Genomic DNA, 18,318 nt, shown 5'->3' with positions numbered 1-18,318 from the left:
CTTTCACTATTTGTAATTTGATAGTGTGTGTGTGTGTCACAATTTTTGCTCTGATAGTGTCTCTCTCATTATATATACAATGCACCTCTCACTATATATCATTTGATAATGTCTCTCACTATTTGGGCAATAATAGTCCATCTCTCACTATTTGTGTTTTGAGAGTGTCTCTATTTGTGCGTTTAAAGTGTGTATCTCACTATTTTTGCTTTGATAGTGTGTGCCTATCACTATATGTAAGGCATCTCTCACTATTTGTGATTTGATCGTGTCTTTCACTAATTGTGTTTTGTTAGTGGGTCTCTCACTACTTGGGCTTTGATAGTGTTTCTCTCACTATTTGTGTTTTGAGAGCGTGTCTCTCACTATTTGTGCTTTGATAGTGTGTCTCTTAGTATTGTACTTTGATGTTGTCTCTCTCACTATTTGTGATTTGATAGTGTGTCTTGTACTATTTGAGCTTTGATAGTATGTCTCTCTCACTATTTGTGCTTTGATAATGTCCCTCAATATCTGTACTTGAAGAGTCCGTCTCCCACTATTTCACGAATAACAATTCTCTCACTAGGTATATCGGCTTTGATAGAATGTGTCTCAAGCACATATAATGAGAGTTGCACAAATAGTGAGAAATGCTCAATTCAAGACCAAATTATTTGCCTCATTTGTTGTTCCAGCATTTAAACCTTTTTTATGCTAACTGTTCCATGTTCCATTTCTTGTTCCAGTATCTAAAGTTCTAAACCTTGTTTATGACTGCTTTTTTTATTTACTCGTCTGATTTGTTGTTTCGGTATTTTAAACCTTCCATACGCTTGATTTAACTCGCTGCATCATTTGTTTATGTCTGACGCAACAAGAAGGTCTTGAGGTCATCGACTGAGTAATACGTTGTCATGTGCCTCGGATTTGCAAGACGTGTCATTTGCCACAAGAAAAGAATAATATTCCCTTCAGTTCAGATTTCCTTTGTGACTTTTTCTGTTTGCCGCCGAGAAACAGGTTTCTCTCTCTCTCTCTCTCTCTCTCTCTCTCTCTCTCTCTCTCTCTCTCTTCCGGCAACGCCTGCTATTCAACACTAGCGCTGGCTGGTTTTTCAATAATTTCGTTTCTGACGTGGTGGAGTTCAACAGAAAGCAGTTAGCGGTTTTGAAACGCGTCCAGAATCGGAATTATTCATTCTCTCTCTCTCTCTCTCTCTCTCTCTCTCTCTCTCTCTCTCTCTCTACACGTCTCCTTGCTTTCAGGTGGTTTTTTGTTAACGAGTACCTTGTTCACTCTAATCGTTTTCTTAATTAAGCGAGACAGGTGTAGCCACCTTCTGAACGTGTCTTGTGTCACGGTTAATAAGCGTTCAAATCTCGCAGATGTAAAAATCTCTCTCTCTCTCTCTCTCTCTCTCTCTCTCAAGGTTCATACGGGTTCCTGTGGAAAAAAAAACAACAACAACATGCGGGTTCGTATAATGAAGTGTGACTGTATCTAAAGGTGATCTTGATATATATTTAGTTCTGTATGAAACAATTTTGGATCAACTTACTATATGTATGTATATATAATTAGTATATATATATATATATATATATATATATATATATATATATATATGTGTGTGTGTGTGTGTGTGTGTGTGTGTGTGTGTATATATATATATATATATATATATATATATATATATATATACTATATATATATATATATATATATATATATTATATATATATAGACACAGTTGTATTCCACATATGAAAATGAAAATGGTATATCTCAGAAAATGGCCAACAATTTCGTCCTCCAATGGGCCTCTTTTTGGAGCGTTTATTAAGAGAGAGAGAGAGAGAGAGAGAGAGAGAGAGAGAGAGAGAGAGGCGTCTGTGTGTCTGTGTCTGTAAAAACTATAAATTTTGTGTACCTAAACCTTTTACCTTTTCACTTTAAAATATTCCAATAACTCACTCCCCGTTTCTCCAGTCCCGGGCAAGAAAAGGTACAAAAATAGCCACCCACCTCCTTCCCTATTCTACCTGCAGCATCTCCCCGATAACTTGATGAACTCCTTTGATGAATCATCATGTTTGTGCTTCAATAGGAGCTCTACTCGTTATGTGACTCATCAGGTGTGAGGGTGAGTCTTTGAAGTGAATCTTTATATGAGTGAATCTCATGAGTGGGATGCAGGGTGATGGATGTCTGTGGTGGTCGTCATCAATAAGAGATCCTGGTTGGTTGGGGGGGGTTTAGTTGAAGTGCCTTGAGGTATACTGATTATAGTAAGTGATCTTTCGTCACATACCCAGGAGTTGAATAACTTAGGTGAATGGAGTTATTCATTTAGTCGAGGTATTTTTTGTGGAAATAACTGTCTTGTTAATGAAGTAAAGTTAGGTTTTAGTGAATTAGGCCATGTGTTTGGTCGAAGAATTTTAGTGGAAATAATTTTACTTGGGATGAGTTTATACTTCCATTTGGACTTTGGATAAATACACACACACACACACACATACACACAAATCGCAGGAATCACTCCTTGTAAGTGTAAATATTTTATTCATTTATTATATAGAAAAATAGATGGTTATTCTTATTATCTTTCCTCGTAATCTTTGTTTTTTCTTCAAGGATAATCTACAATATTAGCATTCTTATTAATTTTATTATAATTAATGTTATTATGCTTTCTGGACAAAGGAATTTCAACTTTATAACTAGTATACGCAAACCTCTAAAATCCAAAGCAGTGCTCTGCCATATGGCAAACCACCCCTCTCCACCCCACCCCCTCCCCCACCCCTTCCATTCCTAAAGGCCTACTATAAAGACTGGTATCTCCAGTCCTATACTCTATAGGTCTCCGGTTGGGGAGGAGTGAAAGTGACCAGAAAAATTAACTCCTCGATTGACCTGGGAGTTGAACATTTGGAAAAGCGCCTTCCATTAGCCAATACAAGAGATAATCTTGGAAAGGTCAATCGCTCCCAGCTGAGGTCACGGTAGGTTTAGTTTACTCGAAGATCTGGACAAGATTTTTTTTTTATTTTTTTTATTTACGGTTTTTTGTTTTAGTTTCTTATTAGGAAATCATTTGAGTATCTTAAATGTCTTGGGAAATGATTTGAGTTTTTATTCCTGTTGGGAAATAATTTGGTTTTTATTCATTTTATATAAAATTACTTTTGGTTGAGAGTTAAGTGGTTTTTATTCCTACCATGAAATCACTTTCCTGTTGGAAAATAATTTGGTTTTTATTCGTTTTATGATGAAATTACTTTACTATGAGTAAATAATTTAATTGGTTTTTATTCCCATTATGAAATCGCTTTCATGTGAGTAAATCATTTTGTTGGTTTTTTATTCCTTTTACGAAATAACTTGATTGGTTTTTATTCAACTTAGTAAATCATTTGATTGATTTTCTTTGTCATTATGAAATAACTTGATTGGTTTTTATTCCTCTTAGCAAACCATATGGTTGGTTTTTATTACCATTATGAAATAACTTGACTGGTTTTTATTACTATTACAAAATCACTGACTGGTTTTTATCACCATTAATGAAATAACATTTTTAGAGTTTATCACCATTATGAAATAACTCGACTGGTTTTTATTACTATTGTGAAATAACTTGATTGGTTTTCATTACCATCAATGGAATAACTTAGCTAACTTCATTGCTTTTATTACCATTATATGAAATAACTTCTTTGATTTTTATTTATATTAATGCATTTAGATTTAAATCTATTAAGAGGTGATGTAACTGATTTTCTATTCCTGTACTAATATATAGAATATTGTTATATCCTACTTTACCATCAGTTCCTTCTGTTATATCCTGCTTACTGTTATATACCACTCTGTTATATCCGCCTTAACCATCATACCCATCTGTTACATCCAATGGTAATTTTATCCATTATGTTCTACGATGATGATTTATCATCCTGTTATATCCCACTTTAGCGCAATATATTCCTGTGTTATATCCTTTACCATCGTATCCTTTTCTTAAAGCCTACTGTGCTGTTATATATCCCTCTCTTATAAAAACCGTTACGATCTTATATTTCTGTTATATCTTAATGTACCACTACATCTTACTGTACAATTATATCTCTCATTTATAACATAATTTGCTATCGATCCCTTCTGTTATATCCTACTGCGGTGTTAAAATCCTTCTTGAGTCCAAAGTCTCGTCTGTTCAGAAGTCCAGCGGAAATAACATATGCACCTGTGTGTGTGTGTGTTTTTTTTTTTTTTTTTTGGCCATAACGGGACAAGACACCTCAAAATATGCTTTTGTCTCCCCAGGAAACCGAGTGTTTAAACAACTCTCTCTCTCTCTCTCTCTCTCTCTCTCTCTCTCTCTCTCTCTCTCTCTCTCTCTCTCTTATGAATTGCAGATAGCAATTCGCTCATGTGTATGAGTGTATGCTGAGTACCTGGGTTCCACCTTCGCAATATATAATATATATATATATATATATATATATATATATATATATATATATATATATATATATATATATATATATATATATAATATATATATATGTGTGTGTGTGTGTGTGTGTGTGTGTATATATATATACGCATCCAATTCTTTGTTCTTTTATATTATAGAAATATTCCAAAAATATTTAAATATTTGTAACTCTATATTCATTTGTCCTTTTCGCTTTAGTTGCTAATTTAAAACTACAAAGGTAAGCACCTACTAAAAACATTATTATTATTATTATTTTTTTTTTTTTTTTTTTGTCTATCACAGTCCTCCAATTTGACTGGGTGGTATTTATAGTGTGGGGTTCTGGGTTGCATCCTGCCTCCTTAGGAGTCCATCACTTTCCTTAGTATGTGCACCGTTTCTAGGATCACAATCTTCTGCATGAGTCCTGGAGCTACTTCTAGTTTTCCCAGATTCCTTTTCAGGGATCTTGGGATCGTGCCTAGTGTTCCAATGATTATGGGTACAATTTCCACTGGCATATCCCATATCCTTCTTATTTCTATTTTCAGGTCTTGATACTTATCCATTTTTTTCCCTCTCTTTCTCTTCAGCTCTGGTGTCCCATGGTATTGCGACATCAATGAGTGATACTTTCTTTTTTATTTTGTCGATCAACGTCACGTCTGGTCTGTTTGCACTTATCACCCTATCTGTTCTGATACCATAGTCACAGGGGATCTTTGCCTGATCGTTTTCTATCACTCCTTCAGGTTGGTGCTCCAGTGGAGGGCTTTTGCTGCTGAATCATGCCTCTTTTTGTACTGATTCTGTGCAAGTGCCGGACATTTGCGTGCTATGTGGTTTATGGTTTCATTTTTCTTATTGTACTTCCCACATATGGGAGAGATGTTATATCCATCTATCGTTCTTTGAACATATCTGGTTCTTAGGACCTGATCTTGTGCTGCTGTTATCATTCCTTCAGTTTCCTTCTTAAGCTCTCCCCACAGTAGCCATTGCCACGTGGCAACGCTGGCTAGTTCTTTAGGCTGTCTCATGTATTGTCCGTGCATTGGTTTGTAGTGCCATTCCTCTGTTCTGTTTGTCATTCTCCTGTCTCTGTATATTTGTGGATGTTCGTCTACTTTTATCAGTCCTTCTTCCCATGCACTCTTGAGCCACTCGTCTTCACTAGTTTTCATATATTGCCCCAGTGCTTTGTTCTCGAGTGCTTTGTGTATTGTCATTTGTTTCCTCGTTTTTTTGGTCTATGCTGCGAGGTTCTGCCATCGTCCATTCCACTATTCCTGCGCTGTATCTGATTACTGGCACTGCCCATGTGTTTATGGCTTTTATCATATTTCCGGCGTTGAGTTTTGACTTGAGTATCACCTTGAGTCTCTGCATATATTCTTTCCTGATCGTGTCCTTCATCTCTTGGTGTTTTATATCCGCTCCTTCCATTATTTCCAGGTATTTGTATCCCGTCTCATCTATGTGTTTGATGTTGTTCCCATCTGGTAGCTTTATCCCTCCTTCAGTCCTTGTTACTTTGCCCTTTTGTATGTTGACTAAGCCACATTTTTCAATTCCAAACCCCATCCTGATGTCCCCATATACAATCCTTACAGTCTGGATTAGGGTATCTATTTCCTTGATGCTCTTACCATACAGTTTGATGTCATCCATGAACATCAGACGGTTAATTCTGTTGCCTCTCTTCCTGAGTTTGTACCCAGCATCCATCTTCTGCAGTACTTTTGATATTAACCTCTGCTAGTCTTATTCCAGAGCTTGTAAGTATTGTATTCCAGTTGCGCATTGTATTTTTGAGGAAGCTAATGGCATTATATTAGCCATGTGTGTGGTATCATGTCGAAGGCTTTCTCATAGTCTATCCATGCCATGCTTCTCCTACTGTTCTTCATTACCATTTTGTCTATCAGGAGCTGGTCTTTTATGCCCCTAAACTTCCTTCTGCAACCTTGCTGTTGGTGGGGGATGGTGTTTGTATCCTCTAGGTAGTTGTATAACCTTTCACTGATGATACCCTGTTAGTAACTTCCACATTATTGGTAGGCAGGTGATAGGCCTGCAGTTACTGGCTATTTTTCCCTTACTCTTGTCTATTTGTACTAAGGATGTTCTTCTTGTGGTCATCCATTTGGGTGCATGGTGATTTGTGATACAATACTGGAGTTGTTCTGCTATGCGTGGTGTGGTGCCTTGAAGTTTTTGAGCCAGTATCCATGGACTTAATCGGGACCTGGGGCTTTCCAGTTGGATTTTTTTTTTAGTTGGTGTCTGGCTGTGTCTGTCGTGATGTCAGTGAATCTTTGTTTCTTCTTCCTTAACTTCCTGGAGCCATGTTGCATGCTTGTTGTGTGATACCGGATTGCCCCATATGTTTTCCCAGAGTCTCTTACTTGGTTCGGCTTCAGGAATTTCTTGGTGGTTATCTTCCCCTCTTAGTTGGCTGTATAGTCTTTTCTGGTTGGTTCTGAATAGTTTGTTCTGTTGGTATCCCTTATTCCTGTTCAGGTACTGTTGGATCTTATGTGCTTTGGCCTTAAAGCATGGTACACACTATGCCATCATGTATCAGCTACGTGATGCAGTAGTGGTGTTGGAAAAAATTAATAGTGGCCAAACTGTATTGCAACACTGCTCACTTGTTCTCGCAGTTCAGCTATCAACGGCAGGATGTCTGCCGATGATGTACTTTGCCAGGAGACTCTACTGTGGGGTGTAGTTGCTCTGTGTGCTGCAAAAAAGAAACTTTTGAGGAAGAAATGTAGAACCTTGTGGTGTAAGCAATGGCTTTCTCGGCGACCTCTGAAGGGAAGCTTCTATGAAATATTTTTGGAGCTACAAGTCGAAAATCCAACAGACTTTGAAAATTACACAAGAATGCCAATCCTTGCATTTTATAATTTGTTGGAAAAAATTGAACCATATATTTGTAAGCAGGACACCATCTTTCGAGACAGCATATCACCAGGAGCTCGTTCTTGCAGCTGGAGGGTCGTATGCAAGCCTCTAATAATCAACCAGGATTTCAAAACAGAGCCTCGGTCTAATCATCCCCGAAACCTGTGAAGCCATTTATTTGATTATTTGAAAGTAAGGTTCAGATATAGGTACAAAGTACACAAATATTTTTTTATTACAGGAAACGCAGCTCATCAAAACACCATAACTTTGGAGCTCCAGACTTCTGTGATGCTTTGATTGCAGACATTTACCTGTAGAATTGTGTCTTCAGGGTGTGCAGCTCTTTAGTAATGTCTTCATTCCGCAGTGTACAGTTTACAAAACTCGATAACTGATTTTATGGTTTCCAAGCTTGCACTCCTGATGTTTTCATCTTGTAATGCTTGCATTTGATGTTCCAAACAGATGGATGTTCCTTCAGTAATTCAATAAAATGTAGTGTTAGTCCTTGTCCACTCAAGGGGTTCGGCGGGTGGTGGTGAGCGGACATCCTCCCCCTCTGAATGTTGGTGCATCGCTGAGCTGCGCAATGAAATGGCTCTGTCCCATCAACACGTTGGTGATGGGGCTTCATGTTGAAAAAGTCATTTTTCAACGCATCCATCTAACACTGCGAGCATCATGATGCATAGTGTGTACGGGGCTTAAGCCTCTGTTTTACATCTTCTATTGTGTTGTTTAGTCCCCTCTCCTGTACTTTGTATTTCTCGTTCAGTTTCTCCCTTGTTTTCTTGCTTCTTAGCCTTTTTCCTGCCATCTCTTTCAGTTTACTCAAGTCAGACCTCATCACCATGATTTGCTTTTCCGGGCGCCTTTTCCAAGGCGGTCGCTGTTTTGGTTTCTGTTGGGTTGATTGTGCTGGTGGTGTTGGTGTTCGTATCTACATCAGTTCTGCTACTTATTTTGCTCCTGCATATGCCAAGTTATTTGTTTCTGTGATACTGGTGGTGTGTATTATTCCCATTATTTCATTGACCTCACTTGTTTTCCCCTTAATTTCTTGGTGTTGTAGGCTTTCATGGAGGGGATCTTTGTTCTCTCTGCATCTGGCTCCATTTCCATCCATTGGATGGTCTTTTCTACCCATTCTGTCCTCTCTGTTACTTCGTCTGTGTATGATGCCTCATCATCCCTGTTGTCTTCTGTGGCATCGTCTCTCATTTCGTCTTCTTGTAATTCGTTGCCGTGTGTCATTTCCCTTTCCAGTTCTTCTCTTTCTGTTCCTTACTTGGTCTGCCAGCCTCTGCTCTCCGTCTGATGTAGCATCTCCATATTTCCTTATTTTCTTCTCTTGTCCATTTCTTCCTCTGGTTTGCTTCTGTAGCTCCAGTCTCTGGTTGTTGGTTACTGTCGTTGTGGTGGTCAGTTGCTGGATGACGACCTCCAAGTACCTGACCGTCTTCCCCTTCAGTTGGGCTTAATACTCATTTACAGCTGAGCAGACTGAGGAAATTATGGTAAAGATCCTTTCCCAAGGAATCAACGACTGACCAGCCCCAATGTTGCTTAACCAGTCCATTGACGACCTAACCCACTCTGCCACGGCGCCACATTTATTATTATTATTATTATTATTATTATTATTGTTAAAAAGGATGGCAGAATTAAGCGAGTTGATTTTATATATTGTTTTTTCTATTTTCCTTACAATTCGCTTCTCAGGCTCAGCGATGTTTCTGAGAAACTAGCCAATATTCATATTGGGAATTTTCAAAATTGTAGATGCTGAAGGAATCTTTTATTAGAACAGGATATCAGGTCCAGGTCAAGCAGGGGTCGTCGTCAGTGCCGGTATTATTCCGTAAGCGTAGTTCAGTTCGGGCCAGGGTCGTCTTTGGATTAAGGGCTGGTGTTGGTGCTGGTATAGCTGGTATTACGTAACGTTTCGACCTTCTCGTAGGTCATCTTCGGACGAGTCGGTTGAAGAGACTGTAGCAAGAAAGTTTGCGGAACGGTATTTATAGCGGCACGGACCTAGAGTTGCATTCTCATTGGTCGGGCCGGTCTTGGGCGAAGCCGTGGATCTCGCCTCGAAGGTCTCGGGGATTCTCTTGTGCGAGCGCCACAGTGGTGTGCCTGGGGATGAACGTCAGGCACACCACTGTGGCGCTCGCACAAGAGAATCCCGAGACCTTCGAGGCGAGATCCACGGCTTCGCCCAAGACCGGCCCGACCAATGAGAATGCAACTCTAGGTCCGTGCCGCTATAAATACCGTTCCGCAAACTTTCTTGCTACAGTCTCTTCAACCGACTTCGTCCGAAGATGACCTACGAGAAGGTCGAAACGTTACGTATACCAGCTATACCAGCACCAACACCAGCCCTTAATCCAAAGACGACCCTGGCCCGAACTGAACTACGCTTACGGAATAATACCGGCACTGACGACGACCCCTGCTTGACCTGGACCTGATATCCTGTTCTAATAAAAGATTCCTTCAGCATCTACAATTTTGAAAATTCCCAATATGAATATTGGCCAGTTTCTCAGAAACATCGCTGAGCCTGAGAAGCGAATTGTAAGGAAAATAGAAAAAACAATATATAAAATCAACTCGCTTAATTCTGCCATCCTTTTTAACAGTATTTGCCTAAAAGAGGGTCTTCTACCAAATATTATTATTATTATTATTATTATTATTATTATTATTATTGTTATCATTATTATTATTTCGTGTACAGTTCAGTGGAATACGGAAGAAACGATCCTTACTTTTTCCAGAGATTAATTTTGGCGGTGAATAAATTTTATTCCGGGAATTCATTTTGGCAGTTAATCGGCCATTACTACTTCCTTGTGTTCTTGACCAAATGGATTTTATCTTCTTCTTTGTAATTATTATTGTATCAATGTTCCCTGAATTACCAGGAGTTACATTGAAGCCTCTCTCTCTCTCTCTCTCTCTCTCTCTCTCTCTCTCTCTCTCTCTCTCTCTCTCTCTATCTTCTATATCTATATATATATATATATATATATAATATATATATATATATATATATATATTTGCTGCTACAAAGCAGAACATTAAAACACAGAGATGATATTAAGACCTGATTTCTCTCTCTCTCTCTCTCTCTCTCTCTCTCTCTCTCTCTCTCTCTCTTATTTCTGTAAAGAGGTCACAAAGCAGAACAGTAAAGCACAGAGATATGAAATTAGTAGGCCTGATCTCTCTCTCTCTCTCTCTCTCTCTCTCTCTCTCTCTCTCGCTCACCAGCTTCTGAAGCTCGGGTGGTTTGACCACGTAACATCTGTGTTTTATTTCCTTCCTCCTTTCCCTCTCTCTCTCTTCCTCTTTCTCTCCCCCACGTCTTCTCCTCCTTCCATTTTCCCTCCCACAGACAGTGTTTAGTTACATTTATGGTACTTTTCCATGTACGGTCTTGAAATGGAATAGAGATTTTTTCTTGTTAATTCTCGTTAATTCTTCCTTGTGTGTCCTGTGTTAGTTTGTTTGTATATATATATATATATATATATATATATATATAGTATAATAAATATATATATATATATATATATATATCGATATATGTATATATATATATATATATCTATATTATATGTATATATATGTGTATATATATATATAAGAATATATATACTGATATATATATATAATATATTGTATATAGATATATATATATGTTATATATATATATATATATATATATATATATTATATATATATATATATATAAGTGTGTGGATATTATATATATATATATATATATATATATATATATATATATATATAATATATATATACTATATATATATATATATATAATATATAATAATAATTTTTTCTTGCATTTGAATTAGGATATTATTATTATTATTGATTATTATTATTATTATTATTATTATTATTATTATCAAATAATTTATTTATATTACTTATCTAATTTTTTTCTTACTTGATTATTAATTTGTCCATTTACCTTTACTTTCTGAATTTCTCATCACATATTGAAATATTTCCCCACACCCCCACAAAGCAAGTGGTGTTTCCCCTCTTCCCCCCCCCCACAACCCCACCACACAAAATGGTCCTCCCACACATGTTTCCCACGCTACCAAGGAAACAGAACCGGACAAATGTTTCCCCACCCCCTGCGGGTGTGGGACTGGGGGTGGGTGGAGAGGGCTGGGGAGCTCCCAGGGCGGACTCCTCATATGGTGGGACCAGCCCCTGGGGTGTGGGATTACCTAGGATGTGTTGTGAGTGTTCATTTATATATATATATATATATATATTATATATATAGATATATATATAGATATATATATATATATATATATATATATATATAATATATATATATAGAGAGAGAGAGAGAGAGAGAGAGAGAGAGAGAGCTCCAAAAAACGAACGATATACTGGTCAGAAATTCGGCTCTTGAGCCTATACTACTACTCGCGACAACAAGACTTAAAAGCAATTTCATTCCTTTTTAGTCTCATGTCTTCCGTGAATCTATTCATATTTTGGTCAATTGCGCATAATTTTGCAATACCTTGCAAGAGTCTTGGAACTGAAGAAGTAGCTACCTAAAGCACCTGTTGATATGGCCTGTCATTATCACCTCTTGTTTTTTTGCTTCCCGTCAGGAGCTATGAGCAGGATACACAACAGCAGCGGGTCTTCATACTTCCTTCCTGACCGCAAATTCCTCCTCCTCCTCCTCCTATTCCTGGTTCTACTGGTCTCCTCACTATCGCCACACGGTCTAAACCTCCCGTCTTCCTTAGTACTACAAGTATTATTCTTTATTTATACGTACTTTATTTTAAGTTAGATAATTGTTTTATATAAGAATAATGGAGATTCGTAGTACGTTTTCTGATAGGTTCTCTACTTAGTGTACTGGTCTCTTCTCTATAGTCACACGGTCTAAAACCTCGTGTATTCTCGACGACAAGTATTATTTTTAGTCATACATTCTTACTTTAGTTTACATTCTTGTTGTATTAAGAATAGTTATGATTTATTCCTTGTAGTGTGATTCATGCTCAACTTGCTATTGGCTCTGTACTTAGTCTGTCACCACGCGGTCAAAACCTCCTTTCCTCTAGTACAAGTACTGTACTATTTATTCGAACATTCTTACTTCCAATTTATACATTATGTTTGATTCTAAGAATAAGGACGGTCATTTCACGTGGTTTAATTCGTGCTAGTTTTTGTTCGCTTCTCTACTTAGTCTACAGCACTGCTCATTGTAAACCTCCTGACAGGTCCCCTGAAGTACTACAAGTATTATTCTTTATTATTCGTACAATCTTGCATAAAGTTTAAAACTTCTTGTCCTCTTACGTACAAATACTATTCTTTATTCGTACATTGAGTTTACATTCTTATTTGATTAGGAATTATGGCGATCATTCGTACTGTGTAGTATGCCATGTTTTGTCTCCACTGGTCTCCCCTCATGTCTTCTCAAGTACAAGTATTATTCTTTAATCGTAATACTTAAAAATGGGTATTATTCTTTATCTGATATTCTTTATTCAGTCTACATTCTCGGTTTATATTAAGAATGAAGGCAGATTAACCCGAGCGGTTTTATAATTCGTGCTAAGTTTGCTAACTTAGCACGAATTTGTTCGCGCTACAAATTTTAGCATCTTTTCCACTTGTCATTCCTCCACTTTCCCATATACGTTATTCACTCCTCCTCCTCCTCCCCCTCCCCCTTCTAAACAACTCCCTCCTTCTCTCTCCTTCCCCGACTACCCCCTCCTCCTCCGTTACATTAGCGCGCTGTAGAGTAGGAGGGGGGAGAGGAGGGAAGCGACCGCCGCCGACTGTTCTGTTCTGTGTTCGTTCGTGTATTGGTGGGGGAAGGAAGCTACCATTGAGGGAGGGCGGGAGGGAGGGAGGGACTGATCGTGGTGGTGGCGGTGTTGGTGTTGGAGTTGTTCTCTCTCTCTCTCTCTCTCTCTCTCCCTCCTCGCCTCGGTAGCCAGGCCCAGGCGGGCCCATCATTGGCGTGTCAGTCTGTCGGTGCACTAGTTGGGGGGAGGAGGGACTTTGGCGGACGCTCTTCTCGATGCCGTTCACAGGTGTAACTTTATCGAACTTTACAAGTTTCTCCTCGGGTTTTGCAAGTGTGGAGGGCGTCCTTACTTAAATAGTAGTGCGCGGGGGTGAGGAATAAAGCTTAAAGTCAAGGAAGTTCTGTTCGGAAGTTATATATACACGAAGAAAACTTCTTAAACTTTTTTTTTCGGTCGAAGTTAGACAACAACTCGTTGAAGTCTCCGAATATACGTAGTTTTTCATTTATTTCTTTGTTTTTTGTGAAGTGTTTGGCTGAATATTATTATTATATATATAATATATATCAACTTACCAGTGTTTTTTCATTCTCGGGAAGTTTACGAATAAAAGACAAAAAGAAAATCATTAAATTGTGATAAGATAAATTGTGATATAGTGTCCCAACCTGGAGCTTATTCAAAAGGTAAGGAAGTGTTTGACTTGAGTCTGCGTTTAGTATTTTATTGTGCTATTTTTAACATTAAATAAGTACTAAAACATTGATCACTTATCATAAGTGTACTAAAGTATCATTCGAAGAATGTAAATATATTCCACAAAACCAGTTTGCAAGGAAGTTTTTTTCTTAAGTACACCATCATGTATCGTTAATCTCTTAATTTAGGTTTGATAGGCCTGCGAAAAATTTAGGATACCTAATTCCACAGAAGTGTAAAAAGTCGAGATGCCTCCGTAGCTACCCCATTTTGTACTGCTATTTTTATACTTTTTTTTAACGTTAATTAGTATCATACGCCTGGTATAAGTGTTAGTCTTTCACGTTAGGTCGTATAGGTTTACGCAAAATGTAAAATAACTAAGCAAAAGAGAAAAAAAATTATGTATAGCACAATACCTCATTGTGTATAAGCTATTTTTATTCTTTTCAACATTAACTAGTACTATAGACACGTGGCTCACTTATTGTATGCCTACTGTAAAGTATTAACCTTTTACTTTTTACTTTTATAACGAATAGACCTACGGAATGTGTATAGTAATGCCACTAAAGTGTTAAAAAAAATAAAAGTTCCACGCCGTGTGCTAGGGTACCAGAAATAACTTCTGGGAGCCACCACATACGGCCGTAGGTACGTAGCATTTTATGGCTAACGGTACCGTTGTACCTCTCTCAATGATACGCCGTCGGTTCACCTTTGTTACAAGCGAGAGAGAAGGGGGTGGGTGGCCGTAGGGGGTTGGGGTTGTTCCTTTTTATCTTCTAATCTATCGACTGGTAAACACCTTTCTCATGGAGGCCCGTAGAACAAAGCCCTCTGTGGATTAAGGACCTCTGCCGAAATTGAATGTCAGTAGTACCACAGACCGTACAGACTTAAGGCTGATTAAAATACGCAGAAATGAGACTGAATGTTAATATTTATAATTTAAACGACTAGTTTGTCGTTAACTCTTATATTTACGGTTATATATACAGACGCTTTTAACGCAATTAGGTTTGAATAGGTTTGTAAGACATCACCGCAGTATGATAAAATCTACTGGATTTACACTCCGGTCTTCACCCTTGTATTGTCATAGTTGGGCGTCGCTGAAGTTATATAGTCTTTCACACTATTCCCCGCTTTCCAGTTACTTCTTAAAAGTGTCTTAACACCTAAGTGACACTTGAAATAGACGTGCAAGAAAGTAGCAACAGTCATAAGTAAGGATTGTCGTATTTCTGGGCTTGAAAGAAGTTATACGGTCTTCCAGTCAATTCTTCCTCTTCAAGTCCTTTCCAGTGACTCCTGGAAACGATTAACACTTAAGTGACACTTTAAATGAAAGTGCAACCGAGGCGCAACGAAGAGGCAGAAAAGTGTAGGATTTAAGTGCCAAAAGATGACAAATATACACTTTGATTCGAGTCGATTGGGTGATATATACAGTGCACTAGCTAGGGGCCCCGCGACAGGTGGTCTGTAAATGCACGTATTTGAGTATATTTGCGTGCACTGTATGGTTGTATGATTATACAGGGCACTGTATGTGATCAAATAGAGTCCACTGTATAGTCTTCTTTCTTATGAATAGGTGGAGATTATGGTTAAGTATATGTACATTTGTATTGCAGTGAAGATGACGATATCAAATTAAGAATGTCGAGTTGTTTCAATGCAGGAATGGATGTGGTAGAGATTTGATAGGCCTAATTCGCTTACACGCATGTAGGCCTCTATATATATATATATATATTATATATATATATATATATATTATATATAATAGTGCACGTGTGTTGAATGTTTAGAGATATTGGTTAACAATATGTAGTTTTCTAATGCAGGAAAGAAGTGGTTGGAGTGTGATAGGCCTAATTCACGTCACATGAAGGTCTGTGTATGTATATTGTGCATGTGTGTGTGTTTGTGCTTGCTGAGGTCGAATAGTCGAGTATGCACGTGAATAAACATACACAATGGAAATTCGACACAGAATATGGTATTAGAAGCTTGACAGGCCTGATTCACTTATACACATTTGTAGGCGTATGTATATATGTTTGTATGAATAATGTGCATGTGTGTACACGTATGTGCAAGTTGATGTAGGATAATGGATTATATAAGTACTACATAAACATACGCAATGAAAATTCGACTGGCAAATGTGAACTCAAAACGGAAAATTGACGGTTGACTGTGGAAATTATACATTTAAGAATGTATAGCTTTGTTCGTATCGCAGATCGAAATATGGTACAAATTTGTGATAGGCCTAATTCACTTACACATGTACTACGTATGTGTATATATATATATATATATATATATATATATATATATATATATATATATATATATATATTGTGTGTGTGTGTAGAAATTCGACGCACGATCAAAAAAAAAGAAACGTGACACGGAGCGCACGCATGTTTTAGTATTGACATGAGTTCGACCGAACCGATTTGAAGTGCACCTCGGTCTAACATATTGATTAAATCATAACCATTTATTACTGTGTTGTTGTTGCTGCTGTTGTTGCGCCAGAGTGGAGGATAATACCATTGTTGTTGTTGTTGTAACCTTGACTTGGCTTATGTTTATGTTTTTACGAGCAAGTTTTTATTCCTTTATCATACTTGGTTCAACTGTGTAGTGTTATATATATTATATATATATATATATATATATATATATATATATATATATATATATATATATAATTTTATACACATATACATATACACGCATACACGTCTAGGCTTGTATTATGTATTTACATATAGGCTATGTATAAATATACATGCTACGTAATACTATACAAAATCACTCACATACTACGTATAAAGTGTCACTAAATAGACAAAAATAAAAAGGGTAAAAGAAGGTCGACTGTTTTTATTCTATTTTTTTTCTTTTTTCTTGAATGCGATAGACAACTCCCACATTGATTATTGATTGCTTTACACTTCTTGCGTTTTGTACTACAATTCACTACAGGGTCTTTTGTAGATCTGTTATTTTTTATTATCAGTATATACATTTTCTTTAATACTATAAATTTTAAATTTATAATTGTTCAGTATTTTAAACAATTTTCTTTAATAATTTAAATTTAAATTTAAATTATAATTGGTTCAAGGATATTAGGACTAGTTTGCTATTATTATTATTATTATTACTACTACTATTATTATTATTATTAGTTATTTTCGTTTCCCTAATGATAATTATAATTACAGTGTCAGGTGCTAGGGCTACTCTGTTAATAATTCATCTTTTGAGTTTTTTATAGGCCTAGTTTTGTTGATTTTTTATCAACTATTTTCCTTTCTTTAATATAATAATAATTTTTAATTTTGTGGGCCTTATTCCATCACCTGCCCAAGCTAGAGGCCGCTCTTAAACGAGGAAAAGTTGAAAAAAAAGAGGGTTCGATGCCTAGTGTGGACTACGAACCCAAGATCAAAAGACCAGGAAACGTATCCACCTTTTTTTTTTTTATTTTTTTTTTAGATTTTTTTTATTGCTGTTTAAGGATTACATTGACATTGAATTATCCATGGAATGAGTTAAACTAATGGTAAGACTCTCTCTCTCTCCTCTCTCTCTCTCTCTCAGTGAGTGAGAACAGCGGAATGTCTTATTAGAAAGTCTTGTAGCCTATAGGTCTTCCGTAGCTGCTGACTGGAGTCTGGGCTGAGTCTGGCAAGCTTTCTAGACTCTCTCTCTCTCTGACTCGTTTCTTTTCCAGGCATCTGTGGAATTCTCTCGTCTCTTTCTCTCTGAGGTACTCACTCGCGCTCTTGTTTCTTTTCGGGCATAACTTTGGAAACTCTCTCTCTCTCTCTCTCTCTCTCTCTCTCTCTCTCTCTCTCTCTCTCTCTCTCTCTCTCTCTCTCTCTCCAAATGTAGTCTTGACTGATGTCTGTTAATGTGATATATTTATTTTGAATCATGCGCGTGGTTCAAACGTAGACAGGCCAACGTGTTAATCTTTTTTTGTATCAGGCTTAATCTGTCTCTGTCAAATATTGCTTGTTTTTTTTTGTGTGTCTATCCTACTTATAGATCATTTATAGTCATGATGACTTTGCAATGATAATTCTCTAAGCAGTAGGCCTATAATATATATATAATGATATATATATATATATATATATATATATATATATATGAATCTTATTGTATAGGCCTAGTCTGTCTCAGTCTAATATTAATTTTTTATCATTTTTTTTTTTCATTTTCATCCTATTTATAGTCATGATAGTCATGTATTAGGCCTGTCTCAGTCAAATATCGCTTGTTTTTTTATATATTTTTTATGTTTAATCTATTTATAGATCACTTATAGAGTGATGATGAGTTTGCAATGTT

General features: G+C 36.9%; 1 protein-coding gene across 1 annotated transcript in view; it reads right to left on the bottom strand.

The window, feature by feature from the left end:
- Nucleotides 1-8,641, bottom strand: part of LOC135217645 (histone H3.v1-like) — a 75,854-nt gene extending 67,213 nt beyond the window's left edge. The window contains exon 1 of the mRNA XM_064253611.1: nucleotides 8,429-8,641. Coding sequence (XP_064109681.1) covers nucleotides 8,429-8,641 — 213 coding nt within the window. The remainder of the gene's footprint in view (nucleotides 1-8,428) is intronic.
- Nucleotides 8,642-18,318: the final 9,677 nt, after the last annotated feature.

This window comes from Macrobrachium nipponense, chromosome 7 (genome assembly GCF_015104395.2).
Source record: "Macrobrachium nipponense isolate FS-2020 chromosome 7, ASM1510439v2, whole genome shotgun sequence".
Taxonomy (NCBI): Eukaryota; Metazoa; Arthropoda; class Malacostraca; order Decapoda; family Palaemonidae; genus Macrobrachium; species Macrobrachium nipponense.
Note: the sequence above shows the minus strand (reverse complement) of the source record. Positions and strands in the feature narration are given on the sequence as shown.